Source organism: Chiloscyllium plagiosum, chromosome 13, assembly GCF_004010195.1.
Source record: "Chiloscyllium plagiosum isolate BGI_BamShark_2017 chromosome 13, ASM401019v2, whole genome shotgun sequence".
Taxonomy (NCBI): Eukaryota; Metazoa; Chordata; class Chondrichthyes; order Orectolobiformes; family Hemiscylliidae; genus Chiloscyllium; species Chiloscyllium plagiosum.
In genome coordinates this window covers 61,136,103-61,161,411 of record NC_057722.1, presented here as the reverse complement: position 1 = coordinate 61,161,411, position 25,309 = coordinate 61,136,103, and the positions used below count along the sequence as shown (strand labels likewise).

Sequence of the window (25,309 nt, the reverse complement as noted above, 5' to 3'; positions counted from 1 at the left end):
ATTCACACTAAGTTGTGTTGACTCTGTCTTCTGAGGTGACATGTCAAAAGAAGGGCTTATGCCCGAAACGTTGATTCTCCTGTTCCCTGGATGCTGCCTGACCTGCTGCGCTTTTCCAGCAACACATTTTCAGCTCTGATCTCCAGCATCTGCAGACCTCACTTTCTCCTCTGTAAAGCATCCCAATTGTGGGATGAGCAAATTGCACTGAACCCATGTCCTTGTGTGTTCTTTTACATTTGTTTATGGGATATGGTTGGCAGCAGCAAGGCCAGTATTTATTCCCATCTGTGAAGGCCATGGAAGGTGGTGATGTGCTGCTAACTGCTGCATATCAATAGTTCAAGATCACCTTGTCTGAATAGCCACTGGTTCAAATACCTGGGCTTCTCTTGCGTTTTGACTGGTTTATAAATAAATATGTGATGGCAAATGTTGGTTTCTTGCCGTTGTTTAACTTTGTATACGAACCCCAAGCTGGGAAAGGACAATTCAACAACAACTTGTGTTTATATAACGCCTTTCTAAATGTTAGCGCACTCCAAAATGCTTCACAGGAGTGTTACAGCATAGAACAAGGTTGTTACTAGTTCAGTTACATTGCATCACCGCAGTGTTTGGAACGGGATGGATACTGAGACACAGTTGGACCCGATACTGCAAGGCTACAGAGGGACAGCCAATCAAAAGCTTGAAGAAAAAGAAAGCACAGAAGCAGTGACTTGAAAATGAAGAGAAAGATGGAGAGCGCGATGTATGGTAGAGGAGTTCTGACAGTATTGTGATATGTCTTGCAGCTAGTGTGAAATGCACCTTTAAGAGACATGCTGACGATACCATCACTGTATTTTGTCATTGACCTGATGGTATAAAGGTCTTAATTTCCATGTTACTGGGGTCACTTGGAGCATAGTGGACTGAGAGAAGTGTCCTGCAGTTAGTAAACAAGTTGATTTTTACTAGCCTGGACATGACAGTGCCTATGGTTTTAACATGCGTCGATACCAGAAACTGTGATAAACATCTCTTGTACAAAGTGACTCAGGGCTAGTTAGTATGTTAAGGGTATCTAGATTAGAGGGTTACTGGAAAAGCTCAGCAGGTCAGGCAGCATCCGAGGAGCAGGAAAATCAACGTTTCAGACAAAAGCCGTTCAGCAGGAATGTTAAGCGAGTTAGCCGAAGTGTCACTTCAGCAGGTACAACTAAACATCTGATGGTCAAACCTAGAGTCGACAGCCTATGATGGAGATGGAGTAGGGGTCCTGAGCCAGAACCTGTCTGCTCCGAAAGCATTTATTTCTTCTTCTCTTGCTTTTTACCTTCTTTTTGGTTCTTATCTCTTCTACCTTTTGGAGCGAGCTTGATCGTGGAGGCAGCAGCAACGGGCGGGGTCTGGGACCCAGAGCGAGGACTTTGGTGGTCATTCACGAGGCAGCTGGTGTGCCCAGGCACAACTCAGGTGGTCGGTGGTACTGAAGAAAGGCCTGGGAGCCTGGAGCAGCATCAGAGCAGGACGCCAGCTGCCTGTTGAGAGGCAGCTGGTGAACCCAGACAGTGGTTGGTGGCTGGAAGGCAGTGGCGAGGCCCAGGGATCAAGAGATCAAGCCCAACGCACGGGAGAGAGTGAGCCCAACGCAGGAGAGAGATCAAGGCCAACACAGGAGAGAGATCGAGGCCAACACGGGCGAGAGAGTGAGCCCAATGCAGGAGAGAGATCGAGGCCAACACGGGGAGAGAGTGAGCCCAATGCAGGAGAGAGATCGAGGCCAACCCGGGGGAGAGAGTGAGCCCAATGCAGGAGAGAGATCGAGGCCAACGCAGGGGGGAGAGATCGAGGCCAACGCAGGGGGGAGAGATCGAGCCCAGCGCGGGGGGAGAGAGAGATCAAGCCCAGCTTGGGGGAGAGATTGAGCCCAGTGCGGAGTTGGTTGGGATCGGGGGAGTGAGATGGAACCCAGTGTTAAGGGGATAGTGAGATTGAGCCCAGTGCAGAGGGAGAGAGAGAGAGAGAGAGAGAGATCAGGCCCTGTGCGGGGGGAGAGAGAGATCGAGCCAGCCCAGTTTGGGGGCAGCGAGAGATCGAGCCAGCCCAGTGCAGGGGGAGAGAGCGATTGAGCCCAGTGTGGGACAGAGAATGAGCCCAGCACAGGGGTGAGATACCCTTGTGGAAAAAGCCCAGTGTGGAGTGTCTGCAGGCCCATCGCGAAAGAAAGACTGTAATTTGGAACTTCTAACTTAATTTCTTATTTACTACTTTATACTGAGAAGGACGTTAATGTTGAACTTTTGGATTATTTGTTTTTTCTTCTCCTTTTGAACCTAGTACCTAAAATGGTGCTGTGATTGGCGACATTGTAAACATTTCACTGCCCTCCTGTCATCCTGTACTTGAGTACATATGAAAATAAAACCTAAAATCTAAAAACCGAAACAAGAAAGCCCATCATTGTCTGTGGGCAGGTTGTGAGGTCAGGAAGGAGCAGGTGGGTTATCAACAGTGGATATTCTTAACCAAATGATGCCTATAGCCCAACCAGCACACATCAACATGCTTAAAGACTATTTTCAATGTGGATGAGGTACTGCCCAACCCATGGGATGACCTGCAATTCCGATGGGTTCAGGTGCTGCAGTTGCCAAGCCAAGATGAAGCAATAAACAATTAGTCAGGCCTTGTTCACAAAGCTGATTGTGAGCTCTACTTTGCCCATTTTACCTCAGAAACAAAATTCTAAAAAGTTTTTTGTCTGTTTCTGATCTTGTTTTTATTCACTTGTGAGACGTGGATGTCTCTGGCTGGCCAGCATTTTTCCCCTGTCCCTAGTTGCCCTTGAGAAGGTGTTGGATGAGCTGCCTACTTGAACCACTGCAATCCGTACATAGCTAGACTCACAATGCCCTTGGGGAGGGAATTCCAGGACTTTGAACCAGCGACTGTGAAGGAACAATGATATATTTCCAAGTGTGTAGCTTGAGAGGGAACTTCATGGTCATAGTTTGTTTTTGTAACTGCTGCTCTTGCCTTTCTAGATGGAAGTGGCTGTGGATTTAGAAGGTGCTGTCTAAGGATTTCTGGTGAATTTCTTTAATGCATATTTTAGTTAGTACACAAAGCTGTTACTGAGTTTGATGATGGAAGGAGTGGATGCTTGTGGATGTGGTGCCAACCAGGCTAGTCGGGAATGTTCCATCACACTCCTGATTTGCTCCTTGTAAATGATGGACAGGCTTTGGGGACTCAGGCGGTGAGGACTGCAGGACTCCAGGCCTCTGATCTACTCTTGTAACTATTATATTTGTATGGTGAGTCGTAGCATCATTTTAGAATCGCTACAGTGTAGAGAGGCCATTCATTGCATCATGTCTGCACCTGGAAGACCATTCCTCCCAGAGGCACTTCCTCACCATCCCCCCCAACCCATTCACGATGGCTAAATCTACTTAGCCTGCACATCCCTGAACATGACAGGGCAGTTTAGCATGGCCAATCTACCTCACCTGCACATAGAGTCATCGAGTCACACAGCACAGAAACAGACCCTTTGGCCCAACTCATCCGTGTTGAGGCATCCCAATCTGGCCTAGTCTCATTTTCCAGCATTTGGCCCATTTCCCTCTAAACCCTTCCTCATCACGTACCAATCCAGATTCCTTTTAAATGTTGCAATTGTAACCGCTTTTACCACTACTTCTGGCAGCTCAATCGCCCTCCATGTGACAAAGTTACCTATCAGGTCCTTTTTAAATCTTTACCCTCCCACTTTAAACCTTGGAAATGTATGGTAAAATAGGGTGAAGTCGGCATATTTCCTCAAGGAGCTGTCATGCCTGACAAATCGTCGAGAATTCTTTGAGAACGTAACAAGCAGGTTAGAACAAAGAGAGCCAATGGATGTTATCTACCTGGACTTCAAGAAGGCCTTTAACAAGGTGCAGCACAGGAGGCTACTCAGTAAGATAAGGGCCAATGGTGTGAGAGGCAAGTGCTAGCATAGATTGAAGCATGGCTGTCTGCGAGAATGCAGGGAGTGGGGATAAAAGGGCCCTTCTCAGGACAGCAGCTGGTGACAAGTGGTGTTCTGCAACGGTCAGTGTTGGGACCACAACTTTTCACTTTATGCATTAATGATCTAGATGAAGGAACTGAGGGCATTCTGGCTAAGTTTGCAGATGATACAAAGATAGGTAGAGGGACTGGTAGCATTGAGGAGGTGGGGAGGCTGCAAAACGATTTGGAAAGGTTAGGAGAGTGGTCAAAGAAGTGGCAGATGGAGCACAATGTGGGAAAGTGTGAGGTCATGCATTTTTATAGGAAGAATAGAGGCATGGACTATTTTCTAAATGGGGAGAAAGTTCAGAAGTCTAAAGTGCAAGGAGACTTGGGAGTTCTAGGTCAGGGTTCTCTTGAGGTAAACTTGCAGGTTGAGTCAGTAGTTCAGCAAATGCAATGATGTCATTTATTTTGAGAAGACTTGAACATAAAAACAGGGATATATTTCTGAGACTGTATAAGGCTCTGATCAGACCAGACTTGGAGTATTGTGCGCAGTTTTGGGTCCCACATCTTAGGAAGGATGTACTGGACTTGCAGCTTGTTCAGAGGAGGTTTATGAGAATGGTCTCAGGAATGAAAAGTTTAATATATAAGGAATGTTTGAGGATTCCGAGTCTATACTTAATGGGGTTTTGAAGGATGAGGGGGGCTCTAATTGAAACATACAGAATCCTGAATTTCCTGGACTGTGTAGTTGCTGGGAAGATGTTTCTATTGGTAAGATACACGAGGACCCGAGGGCACAGCCTTAGATTAAAGAGAAGACCTTTTAACGGCGATAAGGAGAAATGTCTTCATCCAGGGAGTGGTAAATCTGTGGATTCATTGCCACAGAAGGCTGTGAAGGCCAGGTCATTGAGTATATTTAAGACTAAGCTGGATAGGTTATTGAGTATCAAGGGGATTAAAGGTTACTGGAGAAAGAGGGAGAATGGGTTTGAGAAATGTATCAGCCATGATTGACTGGCAAAGCAGACTTGATGGGCTGAATGGCCTAATTTCTGATCTTATGTCGTATGGTCTTCTGGTCTATGCCCTCTAATTTTGGACTCCCTTACCTTGGTTAAAAGGTCTTGTTTATTCTATCCATGCCCCTCATGATTTATAAAGCTCTATAAGGTTACACCTCAGCCTCCAATGTCCCAGGGAAATTAGCTCCAGCCTATTTTGCCTCTCCTATCTCTCAACCCTCCAATGCAGGCATCACCCTTGTAAACCTTTTCTGCACCCTCTCAAGTTTAACGACATATTTTCTGTAGAAAGGTGACCAGAATTGTATTCCAAAAGTGGCCTCACCATTGCCCTGTACATGACACCCCAACTCCTATATCAATGTTATGACCCAGGAAGTTAGAAATCACACTGGGTTGTAGTCCAACAGGTTTATTTGAAATCACTAGCTTGCGGAGTGCTGTTCCTTCATCAGGTAGCTCCAAAAGCCAGTGCTTCCAAATAAACCTGTTGGACTCTAACGAGGTGTTGTGTGATTTTTAACTTTGTCCACCCCAGTCCAACACCGGCATCTCCAAATCATGAACAATGAAAGCAAGATGCCATATGCCTTCTTCACTTCCCTATCTATCTATGACTCCACTTTCAAGGAACCATGAACCTGGTCTCTTTGTTCGGCAGGAATCCCCAGGGCCTACCATTAACTGTGTATGACCTGCCCTGGTTTGCCTAACCAAAGTGAAACACCTGCAGACCTTAGATCTGCTCCTTTCGTTGTGGGAACACTTAGCTTGACACTGCCCATCGCTCACTGCTTGTGCTGTTTGGCATACAAATAGCCCTGTTTGGTAGCTTCACCAGTTTGACACCTCATTTCACCCTCCTGCACTCTTCATAGAAGCAGGGTTGATCCCCTGGCTTGACGGTAATGTTTGAGTGGTGTATATGCTGACCATGAGATTGCAGATTGTGCTGTTGATTGCCCACAGTACCTCATGGATGCCCAGTCTTGAGTTGCTAGATCTGTTTGAAGTCTGTCCCATTTAGCAGTCTGATATTGGCACACAATACAATGGAGTGCGTTCTCAAGGTGAAGCTGTGACTTCAACTCCACTGTTCGGTGGTAACTCTTACTGATACTCTCATGGACAGAATCGGCAGTCTGGTAAGGATGAGGTCAACTATGTTTTTCCCTCTTGTTGGTTCCCATCAACCTGCCGCAGACCCAGCTGTCCTTTAGGACCCAACCAGCCTGATCAGTACAGCTGCTGCGGAGCCGCTCTTGGTGGTGATCATTGGAATCCCTACACAGGCTGTGGAGTCACATGTAGGTCAGACCAGATGAGAACGGCAGATTTCCTTCCCTGAAGGACATTAGCGAGCCAGATGGGTTTTTCCGAGAATTAACAATTGTCATCGGTAGATTCTTAATTTCAGACCAATATCCATAAGTTGGTTTAGGGAGCAAAAGATGTTTGGAGATATACAAAGGGTTTTATTGTAAATCAATCATTTAGCAGAAACACTTTTCCCATCTCCCTTCTGCGCCCCTTCCTTGCCAACACACACTGGAGGGGAGCCCAGCTCTTTCTGTTTAAAAACCCACCACCGAATCACCCAAAGAACAAATACTGCCCACAACAACACAGCCCAGTCTTGTGTTACTGCATAGCTCTGCTGGGGAGTGTTTGTTAAGGGTTGTGTATTATAAATTGTTAACTGGGAGATCTGGAGATGGATATATAAAGAGAAGGATTTTTTTTTAGAGTTAATAGGCAAAACATGTCTGCTGAGGCACTCTGTACTCAGGGCTGTATCTCAAACTTTTTTTAAAAGTGATCGCACCAAATTAGATTATGTACTAAGCCAAGCTCAGCAATTGTATCGTTTTTTTTAAACATCCTGTTTAGAGATGTCATGACCCATCTCTGGAACAAGTAAGGTCTGAACCCAGGTCCATGTGTCCTGCCATTGTCTTCAACAATTGCTCACCAAATGCTTTTGAATATTTTTAACCAATCTCTTCAGACATGTTATAACACACTTCTGAAACATGTGGGATATGAATCTGAGTCTTCTAGGCTAGAGGAAGGAACAATGCCACAAAGAGCCCTCAAGAACCTTTTCTTTTGTCTTTTCCTGTTCAGACATGCTGTTATGTAACTGGATTTTTTTAACCACCCATGTTACTAATTAAAAGAACAAGCAACAAGCACTACCGGCTAAGAACAGTTCAACAGTAAGGGAAGGTACAAAAAGAGAGAGGGAACTCAACTGAAATGGAGTTGTACGGAAAAGAAATCATCCCTTTTTGAAGATAATTTTCTAATTAACCTGTTCAGAGATTTTATTATGGAGCTCTGATGCAAGTGAGACTTGAACCCAGGCCTTCGAGTTCAGAAATAGATACACTATCACAGCACACATATTTTCTAATCAACCTGTTCAATGATGGTCTCACACTCGTAACACTGCACGAATATAAAGACTGGTGTGCATCAACTGCTCTCACTCAACTCTTTCGCTGTTCTAATTGATGTTTAAAGGGCCTCGTATTTCTAGCACTGACATCTGGACTGTCAACCAAGCTCTATGATGCTGATTGATCCTCATATGCCACACTATTCAGTACTGGGCTTGCACAGTGCAGCATTTCTGTGATGCTAACAGCTCACAAGACATATTTTGCACCAAGTGGGAAGGATGTTGAAGTTGGATGAATAGGATTTCTTGCTGGTGAAAGAGACTAGTCTCATAGGGACTTTGCAAACTTCTCTTTGGTGTGTGATATTTTTTGGGGTCTGATCTGTTCCACTCGGATGGCCTTTCCTTGAAGCAGTGTCCTTGCAAATTGAGTATGAGGCAATGTATCCAGCAAGTAGGATTAGAGTAGGATAAACTGATCAAAAGGCAAAGTCAAAGACAATTTATCTGAATGCATATGACTTTTGCCAGAGGATAGATGGATTCATGGCACCAATAGAAATAAGTGATAATTATCTGATAGCAATTATAGAGACATGGTTACAAATGAGAAGTTGAGTTCCCTCTCTCTTTTCCTACCTTCCATTACTGTTGAACTGTTCTTAGCGGGTAGTGCTTGTTATTTGTTCTTTTAGTTAGTAACATGGGGCTGAGAAATGAGTATTAAGGCGTATGAAACACTTTGGAAGGATAGGCGGAAAGGAAGAGGAAGCAGGGTAACTGTGTTAGTAAAGAATGAGATCAACACAATTCAGGCAACAAAGAACAGCTTTTGTCCCAAAGCTCTGGAACCATATGTCATCACAAGTGAAAATGTTAAAATTGCTTAAATGTTTTGAGAGTTTCTGTTTCAACCACATTTTGATGCAGTGAGTTCCAGACTCTCACCACTCTCCTTAAATCTCCTCTTAGCCTTCTTCACCTTAGCGTAAATCTATGCCCCCAGTTATTGATCCATTACTATTGAAAAATAGCCTTTCTATCCACCCTATCTATGCCCCTTATAATCTTATAGGCTTCCGTCGTGTCTCCGCTCAACCTTCTCTGCTCCAAGGAAAGCAACCCCTGCCTATTCAATCTTTCCTCATAAATGTGACCCTCCATCACTTCAATAAATATCTTATGTGATCGCATCCTTTCTATAATGTGGTGACCAGAATTGCAAGCAATCCTCCAGTTGTGGCCTAACCAGTGTTTTGTAGAGATCCAATGGTTTCAGTTAGCTCAGCAGGGAATGCAACAGCCAAGTGGTATTATCACTGCACTGTTAATCCAGAGAGACAATAATGTTCTGCAGTTAGTGGAATTGGAATGCAATAAAAATCTGGAATTAAGATTCTAATGGTGACCATGAAATTATTGTTGGGGAAAAACAGTACTATCTGGTTCACTAATACTCTTTAGTGAAGGAAACTTCTATCCCTATCTGGTCTGGACCATAAGTGATTCCAGACCTGCAGTAATGTGGTTGACTCTTAAATAATTAATAAATTATTATTAATAATAAATGCTGGCCTAGCCAGTGACAACCTCATCTTGTGAATGAATTTTAAAAAGTTGACTGGATGAGTGATTTCCAATGTAGAGTGATGCTAAGAGTGTCCAATTCCCACATTTGCTGAACATTACCATGAAGGACTCTTCTTCTCACCTGTGATATGGTGACCCTTAGGTTAAGCCAGCACCAATTATCGGTCTCTAATGAGAGAGCAACCCTATGTTCTAGTAGAACTGTGGTGACTTTATCTTTTACAGTTCCAGCATAATCTCCCTGCTCTTATATTCAATACCTCGCCTAATAAAGGCAAGTATCCCAAATGCCCTCTTCACCATCCATCCTGTCATGTTCAGGGATCTGTGGATAATACACACTGATCTTCAGTATCTTCTAGGGTTCTAACATTCATAGTTTAATCCCTTGCTTTGTTGGACCTCTCCAAAAGTATTACTTCACTCTTTTCCAAGTTTAATTCTATTTACCACTGATCTTCCTGTCTGACCAGTCCCATTGATATCTTCCTGCAATTTATGATGAGTTTCTTCACTTTCTACCACCTTACCAATTTTCATGTCACCCAAGAGCATCTTGATTATACCCCTTACATATCCCTACATTATATCCCCTTGTAATCTAGTCCACCTGATATACTGATTCTGTTAATCTGTTGACTTGTTTTCTTTCCCTAATTTTTGCCATTTACATGATCCATGAACTTGGATGTAAACTCCCCCACACCCCTCAAGTCATATCAGATATCGCCCCTTTCTAGCTTTTCACCATTTAGAAATTTACCTCTTTGAATGGAAGACCTTACATTTGCAGTCAGTGTAATCTATTATCTCATTCATCAGATTTATCAGCATCACCCATTTAGATTGCTTGATTACTTCCGTGCCATTATCAAATTTGAATATGTGGTTTTCAGTACCATTTTCCAGCTCATTAAAAAATATGATGAATGTTTAACGACCCAACCTGGATACTGTGGGATGTTATCAATCACATCAGTATCTGTCCAGAAACCCTTGCTGCTCCAGCTGCTGAATGGACTTCTGAGTGGACTTCCCAATCTGCTGAGTGGACTTCCCAATAATTTGCTTTTAATTCCTTGAGCCCATCTTTAGCAAGCAATCTCTTAGGAGGAACTTTATCAAATGCCTTCTGGGGTCAGTCGATATAACTGACATCCACAAATATTCCTTATCCACTAATTTAGCCACTATTACACTGAGGCATGACCCGACCATTACAACTCCATTCTGGTTCTCTTTGATTGACTGACATTTTTTGAGGCCCACAGTCACTTGTTGTGTAGGAGAAAGTGAGGAATGCAGATGCTGGAGATCAAAGTCAAAGAGTGTGGTGTTGGAAAAGCACAGCAGGTCAGGCAGCATCCGAGGAGCAGGAGAATCAATGTTTTGGGCATGACGCTTGATGAAGAGCTTATGCCCAAATCGTCGATTCTCCTTCTCTTGGGATGCTGCATGGACGGGCTGCGTTTTTCCTGAACCACACTCTTCGACTCACTTGTTGTTTACCATAACTTGGATAATTTAAATAAGAGTGGTTTAATTTAGATGTTAGGAATAATCTAATTGGGCAAGGGAAAGGAATTGAGAGATTGGATTGAAAAAAAACAGTGAAGCTGATGAGCAAGTTGGGAGTGTAAGGCTGTTGTTATGATATGATAAATTCTCCAGGAAAATGTAAATCAGAGATATCATGTGAGGACCAGGACAGTTGAAGAGAACTTTGTGCTTTCTTTTAGACTGAGATGTGAATGGCGATTTGAGAGCAGTTACTGTACATGGATTTGAAAGGCTTAATACATAATTAAGTGCAATAAGCACCACCCCCTGTGACAATGGGATAGGGACCCGAGTAAAGTAATGAAGGAGCTTGAAGGAGACAGACCTGGGACCTAGTGTGTTCCTAACAGTCTCTGTAATAATGTAGGAGGAGAAAGTGAGGACTGCAGATGCTGGAGATCAGAGCTGAAAATGTGTTGCTGGAAAAGCGCAGCAGGTCAGGCAGCATCCATGGAGCAGGAGAATCGACGTTTCGGGCGTGAGCCCTTCTTCAGGAATTCCTGAAGAAGGGCTCATGCCCGAAACGTTGATTCTCCTGCTCCTTCCTGAAGAAGGGCTCATGCCTGAAACGTCGATTCTCCTGCTCCTTGGATGCTGCCTGACCTGCTGCGCTTTTCCAGCAACACATTTTCAGCTCTGTAATAATGTAGACCATATTTATATGGGTCGGATTTGTGTAATCTGTAAATAGTAATACAATAAACCTCCTCTTGTATATTGAACAAGGCTCTTTTAATTAGACCAGAAAGATGGATATCCATGCTTCCATATCACTTCAGGGTAGAAGGACCCCACACAAAATAATCAATTTTGCAATGCAGTTGAACACAAGAGACTGTAATGGGGATCAACAGTCTTTAGTTCTGAACTTGATTCAGCTATGGTCAGGTTTTGGAGTTTAGTGCCTTGGGTTTTCAACTGTAGTTGGATGTACCTGTATTCCTGAAGGTTTTGTCACATGACCTCCAACCTCTTCACCCATCACACGTTTGAATGGTAAACAAAGTTGAAACAAAATACCTCCTGAGTTTTTACTTATAGGCAGGCACCTTACTGAAAGATGAAGAAGAGGTTAGTTGTGAACCAATTTACTTATTGTGATTGCTGAATACAGCACGAGAAGGAAACTCACCAAGCTGCATTCAAACAGTTGGCGAACAATGTTGATAGTAATCTGTTGAAATCAATATGTGCACAATAGCCAAGACCAAACTTGTTGGTGACAATGGATTCATTTTCAGAAATGTTTTCGGTTGTTCGTATCAACAACAATAGCTGCTTGCAAATACTTTTAATTTACAACAGGTCTCAAGATATTATGCAGAGGACTTAGGGGAGCAGAACACTGAACAAATGCAAGGAATGGTCCTCAGTGGGAATGGTGGAGGTAACTGAAGGTGAAAAGAGTTTCAGTCTGTAGTCAAAGGACAGAGATTAGCGTGATAAAAACAGGAAATGGTGGAGAAACTCCACAGGTCTGTAGTATCTGAGGAGAGAGAAACAGAGTTCTTGTTTCAGGTTCGATATGGCTCTTTCAAAATTGTGCTTAGACTTGAATGACAATCTCTTGGGTGTACAATATTATGGGGTAATTTCCTGCATTCTGTTCTATTATCCTGCTGTATGTATGTAAGGTATGATTTGGCTGGTTAGCATGCAAAACAACACTTTTTACTGTATCTCAGTACATGTGACAACTACTGCATCTTGCAAATCCTACAATCTTTCAAAATTGTGCTTAGATTTGACTAGCTGTCTCTTGGCCTTTCATTAGGCCCACAAAGAGTTTTATAGGATTGATTTATAGAAACACCTTCTGGGTGATTATTGTGGTGGCACAAAGAGACATGATGCAAGAAAGAATCCACAGCCTTTAAAATCAGAGCTAGAATAGAATATCCCCAAGGGACTGAATGGTCTCCTCCTGTTCCTGTGATCCATTTATACCCGAATTGCATTGGCAGTATCTTCTTGAACTGAATGACCACTTTCTCAACAATAATGTTTCTATTGATGAGCATAGCAATACCTTGTCTTTTCCATTTCCGTTCATCCTTTCTGAAGGTCTCAATAAGATATTTGATCTGTTGCTGACATGCCTCTTTTATGAGGAGAGAAAATGTGGAGACAAGTAGTGTTTGAAGAAGGAGAGAAAATAAACAATTCTGTGCCAGAGAATGGCCTGACTAGTTGTTAGAACACAGGAACAGTAGAGAGCCACTCTGCTTCTGGGTCTGTCCTACCATTTTAATGAGATCATGACTGATCTCTAGCTCAGCTCCACCTTTCCTGCGTAAAATGAAATCACCGTGTGTAACAAAAATCGATTCAATCCGGTCTAAAACTTTAGTTGATGCCCTGTATTCCAAAACCTCTTGGGGCAGTGACCTGTGGATTTCCATTCCCCTTGGTGTAATAAACCGCAGCTGATCTCCTAGGCCTTACGAAGATATATTGATTTGGATAATGTGGGAATTGAGGGGTCATAACAACCACGAGCATTTATACAAGTTGGGGCCTTTTAGTGTGAATGGGATGTTGACATGATAGTTCATGTTTGTAGGATGTGGCTACTATTGAAAAGGCTGGCATTAGTTACCCTTAAGAAAACAGTGGTGAGCTGCCTTTTTGAACCACTGCATTCCATGTGACATACTGAATGATATTAGGGAAGGATTTTGACCCAGCAACATTGAAGGAACAATAATATATTTCCAAATCAGGATAGTGCATGACCTGAAGGGGAGCTTGCAGATGGTGGTGTTCCCATGTATCTGCTGCCCTTGTCTTTCTGGATGATAGAGGTCACAGGTTTGGAAAGTGCTGTCAAAAGAACCTTGGCGATATGCTGTAGTGCATCTTGTAAATGGTACACAGTATTGTCCCTGTGCATCAGTGGTGAAGGGAGTGAATGTTGGAGGTGGTAGATGGGATACCAATCAAGCCTTGCCTTGGCGTGGCTGGTGATGACCTTCTTGAGTATTATTGATTTCTGCCTTGTAGATGGTGGGCAAGTTTTGGACAGCTGTTAAGTTAATTGCTGCAGAATTCACAGCCTCTAATCTGCTTTTGTAACCCAACATTTATATGGCTAGAGTTGAGAGTGTGTTGCTAGAAAAGCAAGTCAGGCAGCATCCGAGGAGTAGGAAAATCGACGTTTCGGGCAAAAGCTCTTCATTATATGGCTAGTCCCGTATCTGGTGAATGGTAATCTCCACTGCGAAGCAGCTGAGAAGATTTTACTGCAATAAAAGCTTGGTACAAGTGCAGCTTGTTGTGAATTTGCATGAAGATCTTTTGGTGATGACAAATTAATATCATCAGCCAGTTTTTCAATTGAGGAACTTGGCATTCAATGAGAGCATATGGCCTCTTGCCGCATCAGGAAGCACAGTGTGTGATCATCAGGAGCATGATTGATGCCCTCCTTTCCATTCCCTATTCAAATTCTGTATGGTCCAGGTAACCTGAATTCTGTGCACATCATCCTGGCTGCAATCTCACTGAGTCAACTGACAAATGAATTGGACTTTCTCCTCAAGCTCCCATGATGAGTAAATTAAGAGCCTGGAATTGCAGGCTACAATTGGAAGGTGAAAAGAAAACTGCAAGAATGGAAAAATGTTGACTTTTTTTTCCATAAAGAGATGATTTTTGTGCAGAGCTTATTGACTATCAGAGTTTGCAACAGTGGGTGTGGCAAAAGTAGTGGGTGCATCCAGAATGTCTAATGCACAACACTCTGGGTGCTGGAAATGTGACAGGAAGGAAAAAAAACTATTTTTCTTTGCAAGTCAGTTAGCCTCTGGCAAGAGGGAGAGAGAGAGAGAGAGACTGAGTCAGTGTTTCAGGTCAGTCACTATTTATCACTGTATTCTGCATTCTGCTGTACTTGTGCAATGACTTGGAGGTGCTGGTGTTGGACGGGGGTTGACAAAGTTAAAAATCACAAAACCTGATTGACTGTAACCTGGTGTTGTGTGTTTTTTAACTTTGTACTTACATAACGTATGATTTGGCTGGTTAGCACACAAAACAACACTTTTTACTGTATCTCAGTACATGTGACAATAATAAATCAGATCAAATCAAATCAAATCATTGCGTTTGATTTATCATTGTCACGTATACTGAGATACAGTGAAAAGTGTTGTTTTGCAAGCTATGCAGGCAGATCGTACCATGTAAAGTGCACCAGGGTAGCAGAACAAAGTGCAGATTACCATGTTATAGCCACAGAGAAGGTGCAGAGAGAGAGATCAGAATTAACATTGCAGAGGTCTATTCATAAGTCTGATAACAGAGGGGAAGAAGCTGTTCTTCAACCTATTCGTACATGCATTCAAACTTTATATTTCTGCCCAACAGAAGAGGGTGGAAGAGAGTATAACTGCAGTGGGAGGGGTCTTTCGTTATGTTAGATGCTTTCCCAAGGCAGTGGGAGTGTAGACGGAGTCAATGGATGGAAGGCTGGTTTGTGTGATGGACTGGGCTGTGTACACAACGCTGTGTAGTTTCTTGCAGTCTTGGGAACAGCAGTTGCCAAGCCATGTTGTAATGCGTCTGGATAGAATGCTTTCTACAATGCATCTATAAAAATTGGTAAGAGTCTGGACATGCTGAATTTCCTTCGTCTCCTGAGAAAGTAGAGACATTGGTGTGCTTTCTTGACTGTCTGGGGGTGGACCAGGACAAATTGTTGATGATCATCGCTCCCAGGACTTTGATGCTCTTGTCCATCTCCACATTAGCACCATTTATTCCATCAGGGGCACGGCCTCCACTCTGCTTCCTGATGTCAATGTTCAGCTCCTTCATTTTGATGATGTCGAAGGAGGTATTGTTGTCTTTACACCATGCCACTAAGCACTCAGTCTCTTTCCTGTATTCTGTCTTGTCGCTGTTTGGGATCTGCCTTACAATGGTGGTGTCATCAGCAAACTTGTAAATGGAGTTGGAGCAGATTTTGGCCATACAGACATGTGTGTATAAGTAATATAGAAGAGGGATGAGTACGCATCTTTGCGGGGCAACGGTGTTAAGGATAATGCTGGAGAAGTGTTGGTGTCCTTGTTATCCAGATGCTCCAAGGATGAGTGTAGGGCCAAGGAGATGGCATCTGCTGTGGACCTGTTGTGCTGGTACATGAATTGTAAAGAATCAAAGCAATTTGGTATGTTGGAGTTGATGCGATCCATGACTAACCTCTTGAACACTTCATAATTATGGAGACGAGAGCCTCTGGGAAATAGTCATTGAGGCACACTGCAAGATTTTGCTTTGGCCCCCCGATGATGGAGCTCCTCTTGAAACAGTTTAAGACTTCAGATCGTAGAAAGGAAAGGTTAAAGATGTCAGCGAATACTCCCGTGAATACTCCAGCTGGTTCACGCAGGATCTGAGTGCATGGCCAGGAACTCCATCTGGGCCAGTCACTTTCCATGGGTTCACACTCAAGAAAGCTGAACTAACGTCTGTGGTGATGACTGTGGGTACAGGTTCAGCTGAGATTGTTGGGATAGGTGACATCATTTCACTGACCTTCTGTTCAAAGTGAGTGTAGAACGCATTGATCTCAGAGGTTAGGGACGTATTGTCACCCACAATTCTGTTCAACTTCACTTTGTAGCGCATTATGTCACTCAATCCTTGCCACAATGACGGGTGAACATATGGTCAGTTTGGGTCTCAAGCTTAGTTTGATATTGTCTCTTGGCATCTCTGATTGGCTTATGAAGGTCACACCTGGATTTTCTGTATAGATAGGGGTTGCCCAACTTGTATGCGTCAGACCTGGACTTCAGTAGGGAGTCGATCTCCCAGTTCATCCATGGTTTGGGAACATTCAGATTTACTTCTTTGGCATGCAATCTTACATTCACTTACTAATGAAGCCTGTAATGATAGTGGCATACTTATTTAGGTTGGCCACTGATTCTTGAATATGGACAGGCCCACTGACTCTTAAGCAGTCCCCTAGAAGCCCTTCTGTTGCCTCAGACCGATTCTGCAGTTCTGCACTACACTTTGTGCTAGGTCCTTCTGCTTCAGTAAGCTGGGAGGCGAAGCACAGCATTGTGAGCTTATTTTCAATAATGCAGGTGGGGGATGGAAAGGTGGGCATTTTGATGGTTGTATAGCAATGGTCAAGGGTGTTTGGTGGCACAGGAGACGTGTTGATGGTATTGCAGTAGCAAATTCTGGAGATTGGCCTGCTTGAAGTCACTGGTCACAATGATCAAGGCCTTGGGGTATTCCGTCTCAAGACTGCTTATAGCGTTATATGCGACATCAAGTGCACTCTTCACTTCTACATAGGGTGGGATGTCAGGATAGTAGAGGTGAACTCACGCAGCAGATAGTAGGGATGGCACATTACTGTAAGACATTCTAGGTCTGGGGATCAGTAACTCACCAAGGCCGCCGTGTCTTAGCAGCAGGAGGTGTTGTTTAGGAGGCAGACCCCACCGCCCCTTGCCTTGCCTGAGGACGGCTGAATGGCAAACTGGACCAATTTTTAATAAGAGCAGAAGCCGGGAAAGGGAAGGAGCTTAAGAAAAAACAAGAAGAAAGAACTACAGAGGACCCTCGATTATCCGAATGAGATGAGCAGACATCGTTCGGATAATTGATTCAATGCCTTTCCTCTGGGGCTCTTAACAGTTTTCTGTTAAGTCCGCTCCCCATTCAGGAGATGAACAGCATGTCCCATGCAGCAGCACACCACGCGTGAGCCCTGCCACCTGCCCGCGCCCCCAGACCCCCCAACCCCGTCCAACACCGGTTCCCTTTCCCCCTCAACCCCCAACCCCATTCAACACTGGTCCCCTTCCCCCCAACCCCATCCAACACTGTCCCCCTTGTCCCCCCACACGCCCCCCTCTCTGGGGCAGCCAGACTGGACACCAAAAACAAGACTGCTGCAGCTGCCTTTTGGGGGGTGAGTCTTCAAATAGCGTACACACAGACACACACACGCACACGCACACGCACACACACAGCCACACACACAACTTTTTGCTGCAACGTTTTGACAGGTTCCACCATTGCCCTGTAAAGGATAATATTGGAGAGATTATCTGGGGAAGGGGGAGTTTAGGGTACATGCATGTGTAGAACTCCAGAGAAAGTGTGTGGGGGGAGAGAGAGAGGGAGGGCAGTAGGTCATTTGGAGAAGGTGCCTGGGCTCCCATCAGTCCAGGACTGTTCTCGGCAGCGTTTCATTAGGCCGAGTTCACTTTTAATCATTGTAAACAAAGGTGCGATCAGTGTTGGAAACATGTCTTTGATGTAATGTTTCTATCGGGACCTCAAGATCTCCTTCAGTTAATCTGATATTTGGAAAATTGATTTCACATAATCGAGGTTCCTCTGTATATCAGAACGGAAATCAGGAAAACAATGATGGCATAAGAAAGACCTGCATTTAAATAACACCTTGAATATCTCAGGATATTGTAAAACACCTTGCAGTCCATGAAGAATTTCTTGAAATATCTTCACTGTTGTTTGTAGGATATACAGGAGCTATTTGCTTACAGCATGCTCCCCAGCCCAGCAATGCGATAATGGTCTGTTTTGTTCATCTGACATTGGTTGGAAGTTAAATTAAGCAGGGCATTTTTGTGATATTTCGTATCTCAATGATCAAGCAAGGGTGTATCTTTCAGAGAATTCTGTGTACCATTATACCAAGCGTGATCTTCTTGTGTAAAGCGATCAGCTTCATCCAGAATAATTACTGCTGAACTTTGCCATCCATCAGAAAAAAATAGTCAACCAGCCTGTGAAAGGATCAAGATCAGAGAGGTGCTGGAAAAGCACAGCAGGTCAGGCAGCATTGGAGGAGCAGGAAAATCGACGTTTCGGGCAAAAGCCCTTCAGCAGGAATAGAGACAGGAAGCCTCCAGGGTGGAAAGATAAACCTGGAGGCTCCCTGCCTCTACTCCTGATGAAGGCCTTTTGCCCGAAACATTGATTTTCCTGCTCCTCGGATGCTGCCTGACCGGCTGTGCTTTTCCAGCACCACTCTGATCTAAACTGTGAAAGGATCAAGCCTAATCTCTACAGATATCCATGATGGAAGTGTAATGTATTTAATTTTATTTTGATGTACATCATTGTCTAATAACATATGGAGTCCACAGTGTTCAGATTGGGGGTGAGAGGCCACTGTGTGCTCAAAATGAGGTCTATGATTTCTGTCTCTGCCTCTCATGTCAGTGTTCGTGTTACCAGAATTAACATCATAATTCTAGAGAACACATCAGACATTGGGGATAACTCTCCTGTTCTTCATGGAGTCAGCACCAAAAGACCTTTTCTGTCCTCCTGGAGGGTGAAACTCTGTCAGTGCAGCAGTGCTCTGGGGCTGCTAGCCTGGATTTTTGAACTCAACTCAAGTCTTTTAGATTACTTACAGTGTGGAAACAGGCCCTTCGGCCCAACAAGTCCACACCGACCTGCCGAAGCGTAACCCACCCAGACCCACTCTCCTACATTTACCTCTTCACCTAACTCTACGGGCAATTTAGCATGGCCAATTCGCCTAACCTGCACATTTTTTGGACTGTGGAAGGAAACCGGAGCACCCGGAGAAAACCCACGCAGACACGGGGAGAATGTGCAAACTCCACACAGTCAGTCGCCTGAGGCAGGAATTGAACCCGGGACTCTGGCGCTGTGAGGCAACAGTGCTAACCACTGTGCCACCGTGCTCCTGCAAGTGTAACCCACAACTCCCTGACTCCTAGGTAAGAGTGCTACCCACTGAGCTACAGCTGACTCCTTTGCAAAAAGGATATAGTTACAGGATTCATAAAGAAACAAGGCAAACACTGGGTCATGTGGATCTGTAAATGATACCAGCTGCTGTCAGAGAAAATGGGAGCAGTGGTTATGATCTGAAATAGTTGAACACAAGGGGCCATAAATATAAAATAGTCACTGACAGATCGAATAAAGAATTTAAGAAGAAATTCTTCATACAGAGTGATTGAAGCAGTGAGTGGTGATGCATTAGTGCAGAGGCTTGATTCACGCATTAGGGAGAAGGGAATAGAAGGATACAGGGTCAGGCAGGGGAAGTGCTCATTTGAGTGTGAGACATATGTGTCGAATAAACCGTGGCCTGAGGAGATGGCCTGAAGAGCCTGTAATGTTCTGTGCAACGAAGCAATCTGTCCCGTAAGATGATAGTTTGTGTTCTGGCTACAAACGCCGTGTTAATTGTTAAAAATCGTAAAGAACTGCGGATGCTGAAAATCAGAAACAAAGACAGAAATTGCTGGAAAAACTCAGCAGTTCAAGCAGCATCTGTTGAAATACGTCAGAGTTAATGTTTCAGCTTCAGTTAATTGTTCTTTGGTCCGACTCAGGACCCCCACTCTGAGACTTCAGAAGACAGTGAGCTGAGTAACTGCGTAATTCATTGGATCTCAAGGCTCAGTTGTCAATGGCTGAGCTTTTTGTTTCTGCTCAGCTTTTACAGTGCCCTTCAGAGGTCACTGTCTCCCAGTTGTCGATGTCCACCATCTTGCAATCTCACTTGCAGGTGTCCTCGTAGCCAAGGTGTGGGCAATCAGCAGGTCATGACCCATGGCTCATTTCACAGTACAGAAGGTGATTGGCCACCAGCTGTCTGATGAATGTGGCTCAGTCTGTGTAGGCGTCATTGGTTCAACAATGAGTGTGTGTTGATGGAATTAGCCATAACCTCAGAGTTTGTGACCTTTTCCTGCCCAGAGGTGGTGAGGATGTGTCTGAGACAGTGAAGGTGGAAACTGTTCAGTCTCTTCTCCTGCTGAGCATATCTTGTTCAAGTCTGCCCACTGTGGAGGGTGCTCTGAAAGAACAGGTAGGTTTATTACATAGTGTTTTCAAACAGGATGGTGCATTTAACACAGTGCATCATGGTTAAACATGGATAACGGTTGAGTGATAGTTCTAAGCTCTGCATTCAATCACTTAAATCCCAAGGCTGCATTGCCTGCCTGGTGCACAGGTTAGGGCCACCACTTTAGGGCTGGAGAAGAATTAGAGTGTGAGAGGGAGGATCCAGTTGTCCTGGTCACTTGGAACACCAATGACATAAAAGAAAGAAGCTTGCTTGAGGGACTGTGAGCAGCTGAGACTTTGCATTTCTGTTCCCTGCTGGGGCACTGAATATATTCAGGGCCAGGCTAGCATTGATTACTCTCCCGTATTACCTTGCAGAAGGCAGTGGTGAGCTGCGTTTTGAGTAATGGGTTGATCATAATGCTTTTACTGCAGGAATTTCAGGATTTTGCTCTACAAAGTAGAGAACCAAAGTCCAGAGGAACAGACAGGATGCAATAGTTGAGGCCAGAACCAGGTCAGTCATGATTATATTGAATAAAAGTGCATGATTCGTGGGGCCAAATGGCTTTCTCCTCCAATTTCACATCTTCCAATCCTGTGAAGAGCAAAGTAAGATTTTTGTTTTAATTTGTTCATGGGATGTGGGTTTCACTAGCTAGGCTATCAGTGATTACCTCTCCCGTATTACCTTGGAGAAGGCAGTGGTGAGTTGCGATTTTGAACCACTGCAGGTGTTGAGTAATAAGTTGATGCGTAATGCTGTTACGACGGGAATTTCAGGATTTTGACCCAGCAACACTGAGGGAACAGTGATATATTTTCAAGTCAGGACAGTGAGTGGCTTGAAGAAGTATGAGTCAGTAAAGTGTCGAGCTGGAAAAAGCACAGCAGATCAAGCAGCATTGAAGGAGCAGGAGAGTGGCGTTTCGGGTCAGGACCCTTCACCAGGAGTCAGTCAAATGTGACCTTGATCTCACGAGCAATAATTCTCATCTCATGTTTAGAATTTGGCGCTTTTGTCCATGCTTGATCCAAGGCTAAAATGAGGTCAGTGGCTGTGTTGCAGAACTCAAACTGAATGTCAATGAGCAGATTATTGCTGAGTGTGTGTTGCTTGAAAGCACTGCTCATGACAGTTCCATCACTTCATTGACTATTGAGCATAGCCTGAAATGGTGATAATTGTTCAGGTTGTTTTCTCCTGTTTTGTGTGTGCAGGACACACCTGGGCAGTTTTGCACATGGTCAGATAGATACCAGTGTTGTAGCAGTACATGTAATTGCAAGTTGTTGTTTGAACTTGGAAAGAGGTGTCGCCAACAATTCTCTTGCAAGAAAGTGTGAGAGTGAGATGTGGGTCTGGCTGGACTGTGATGACTGATGCAGTCAAGTAGCCTGTGAACACCCATACTGTGAGATATGGGAGAGAAACAGCTGAGAAGGTGTCATCAGGTCAGGAGAAGGGAACACCAGAGATTGTATACATACAGAAGAACCTATGAATCCAACTCAATCAAATGAAGAAAAGGATGGATTTTTCTGTCAAAGATTTATTTAAGAGATCTGTTCAAGAGTCATAGTGTCATACAGCACTACTACTTTGAACAGGCTAGCTTGAATTTTTAATGTTTGACGCTTTGTTCTGGCTCCCCCCACAAAGAAATAATCTCTGACTCTGTCTCTCTGACTCTGTCGCTCTTCTCCTTCAATCATTTCAAAGAAAGATGAAGCATACATTTATCCAGTGCTCTTTACAACCTTTCATTGGGGTTGCCAGTGAAGATCTTGCAAAATGCTGTTTTTTTGTTGCTTAGGTTTGAATGTGGAGAAAGTGGGGACTGCAGATGCTGGAGATCAGAGTCAAGAGTGTGCTGCTGGAAAATCACAGCAGGTCAGACAGCATCTGAGGAGGAGGAGGCTTTTGCCCGAAACATTGATTCACCTGCTCCTCGGATGTTACCTGACCTGCTTTGCTTTTCCAGCACCACATTCTCAAGTCTAGGTCTGAATGTGGCCAGTTGGTGCACAACAAAATTGCACAAATAGTCCCAAAGGTGTGCAGGTCAGATGAATTGGTCATGCTAAGTTGACCATAGTGTTAGTTGCATTAGTCAGGGTTAAATATAGGGTAGGGGAATGGGTCTGGGTGGGTTATTCTTCAGAGGGCCAGTTGGGCTAAAGGGCCTGTTTCCATATTGTAAGGAATCTAATCTAATCTAATTCAGATCACCTGCTCATGGTGAATTTGGGAAAATTCCTTTTCTTTTCATAAACCGTAGCAATGCATTTTTTTTTTAACTTCTGTGCATCTATTGTGTTTAATGTTTTATGTGTGGCATAGCCCTTCTGTGAACTGACTATAGCCCCTTAACTTAGAAGGACAAACTGATGAAGGTGCTCAAAATGAATGAGATTCAATGAAAAGAGAAACAACTTTCTCTGGTGAAAGTGTCCAGAGCAAGTGGGCCTAACCTCAAAAGAGGGCAAGATCAATAGTGATTTGTATAAATCTCAAATACTGCCCCTCAAACAATGCAGATGTTGGAATCACTTGAGATTTTAGTTCAGAGAGCTAATTAAAAGTTGTGGAAGTTAGCTAGAGCTCGGTAACAATTTTAGTGAATAGCAAATTCATGGGGAGACCATAGTATAATGGTCGTGTCACCGGACTACTGATCCAGAGTCTCAGACAATACTCCAGGAATATGGGTTCAACTTCCTCCATGTAAAATTTGACTCCATTAAAAACAACCACTAGTCTAATGGCGACCATATAGCCAGGCTTAAATATTGTTAAAAACCCATTTGGTTCACTAATACCTTTTAGAGATCTCATCTAATCTTGGCCTGCATGTCAGTCCAGGCACACAGCAATGTGGTTGATTTTTAACTGCATTCTGGCAGTTAGGGATAGACAATAAATACTGGCTTGGCCATATTGCAAGAATGAATTGAGAGTCTCAAAAGCCTCCTCCTGTTCCAAAATGCTTTATAGAGAAGCTGTGGAGATGCAACATGGTTTAACTTCCGGATGCGTCTAACTGTTGTATTGTGAGCATTGTTTAAATAACTTGCATTCATTGACGAGTTGTAACACAATCTCTCTCTCTGCATTCCTTCTTTTTTGCAGGATCCAGCTGGTATTTTTGAACTGGTGGAACTTGTTGGCAATGGCACATATGGACAGGTGTACAAGGTAAATGCTGCAGTTATTTGTCTTCTTTGTAAGTTTTTGCTGTTGGGAAAGAAGTGCAAGAATCAATCTGATGGCACTGAAAGTGTGTGCAATATGCTAACTGGTCTGAGCACCAAGTGTCACAGAGTTTTCTTTGAGTTTGTGGTTGTGCGTGTCTCTAGGGCTTGGCCTGTGCTATTTCAGGATGGCATACAAACCTCCGACATTCAGAAACTCTCTGTAACTCATGAAAAGCTGCACCTGATATTAAACTTAGGGGAGGTGACTATTCAGGGGGATTAATTCCTGGCTCCTTCCCTAAGTAAAGTTTCCCTGATTACTTCTTAATCATATAACGTCCCAATAAAAAACACAGGCCAGTAATCGAATCAAAGGTGTGGGTTGCTAATACACCAGGAATTGCCCGACAATATCCAGGAATTTATCTCCAGGACACTGCGGCCAGCAAGGAGAGTTCTAAAAAATGATGTTTTAGAAGTGTCTAGTCTTTGAACCTCGTTATTAATTGTGAAAATATTGCAGATGAGAGCCTTGGTTGGCCTTGTTGGTGATTCATGACTTATTACCATTTTGGAACAGCCTGCCTGCGTTCTTATTGGTCATTGGGTTGCAGGATAACATGGTACTGTATTTCCATGTCATCTCACCAATGGGAAGGAATGAAGCAGTAGGACCATTGTGACCTGGAAAATCATCCAGGAATGTATCTGATCGGAGTTGGCAACCCCACTTGTGGGACATGAGTGAAATTTGGTGTTTCTTTTAAAACCACACAATTATCTTTCAACTTGTTTTAAAATGGAAAACACTTGAAGCTCAATGTTGTCCAGGACAAAGCAATCTATGTAATAGATATCCCAACCACCCTCCTTCCAACACTGATGCTCAGTAGCTGCAGTGTGTCCCATCTCACTCTCACTTTCACTGCAGCCTCCTCAGGTAATCTTCACCTTCAGTCTCCATCCTCAGACTCTATCCTCTAAGACATTCACATCTCCCTTCAAAACCTGTATCAGTTTTTCAGGCTTGCATCTCAAATAGATTCTCTGCACACAAGTTCTCTTTAGCTTTTCCCTAAGTGGGCTCAGCAAAAAATACTGCTCCTTAGTCCATCTCCATCAGGTTGCAGCGAGATTCTCGGGAAACTATGAGATGCATCAACTGGTTCTGGAACTTCTCAAACTTCTTCACATTCTGAGCTTGGTCTGTCTTGTTTTGCAGACACACAACATCATCAGTCACTTTCACAGAGAGAAGCCCAGCGCAGTGTCGATACTTAATGACCACATGAACCTTCATGGGCTCCGTGAGGCACAGCTTTTCAGCCGCTTTTACAAATTCCTCCCAGTTGTGGATGTAGGCCATGGTCCCATCCCAGGTTTCAGCTCCTGATCCCCAGTTCCCGATTCCCACATCCTGTTTGAATGCTGTAGCAACTTTCAAACTGAACAGCTTACACTGGGGTAATTGATTTCCTAACAGTCTTACACTATTTACTTTTTCAGGAGCAACTGTGTTACACATCTAGATTAGAGTGGTGCTGGAAAAGCACAGCTGTTCAGGCAGCATCCGAGGAGCAGCATCCGAGGTCCCCATGACTTGTCCTACCTGCCTATCTTCTTTTCCACCTATCCATTCCACCCTCCCACCGCCAACCTATCACCTTCATCCCCACCCCCACTCACCTATTGT

General features: G+C 43.9%; 1 protein-coding gene across 7 annotated transcripts in view; it reads left to right on the top strand.

Moving 5' to 3' along the window:
• Nucleotides 1-25,309, top strand: part of LOC122556119 (TRAF2 and NCK-interacting protein kinase-like) — a 254,751-nt gene that overhangs the window by 17,229 nt on the left and 212,213 nt on the right. For all 7 annotated transcript variants that reach the window (XM_043702582.1, XM_043702583.1, XM_043702587.1 and 4 more), the window contains exon 2: nucleotides 23,552-23,617. In XM_043702582.1, coding sequence (XP_043558517.1) covers nucleotides 23,552-23,617 — 66 coding nt within the window. The remainder of the gene's footprint in view (nucleotides 1-23,551; nucleotides 23,618-25,309) is intronic.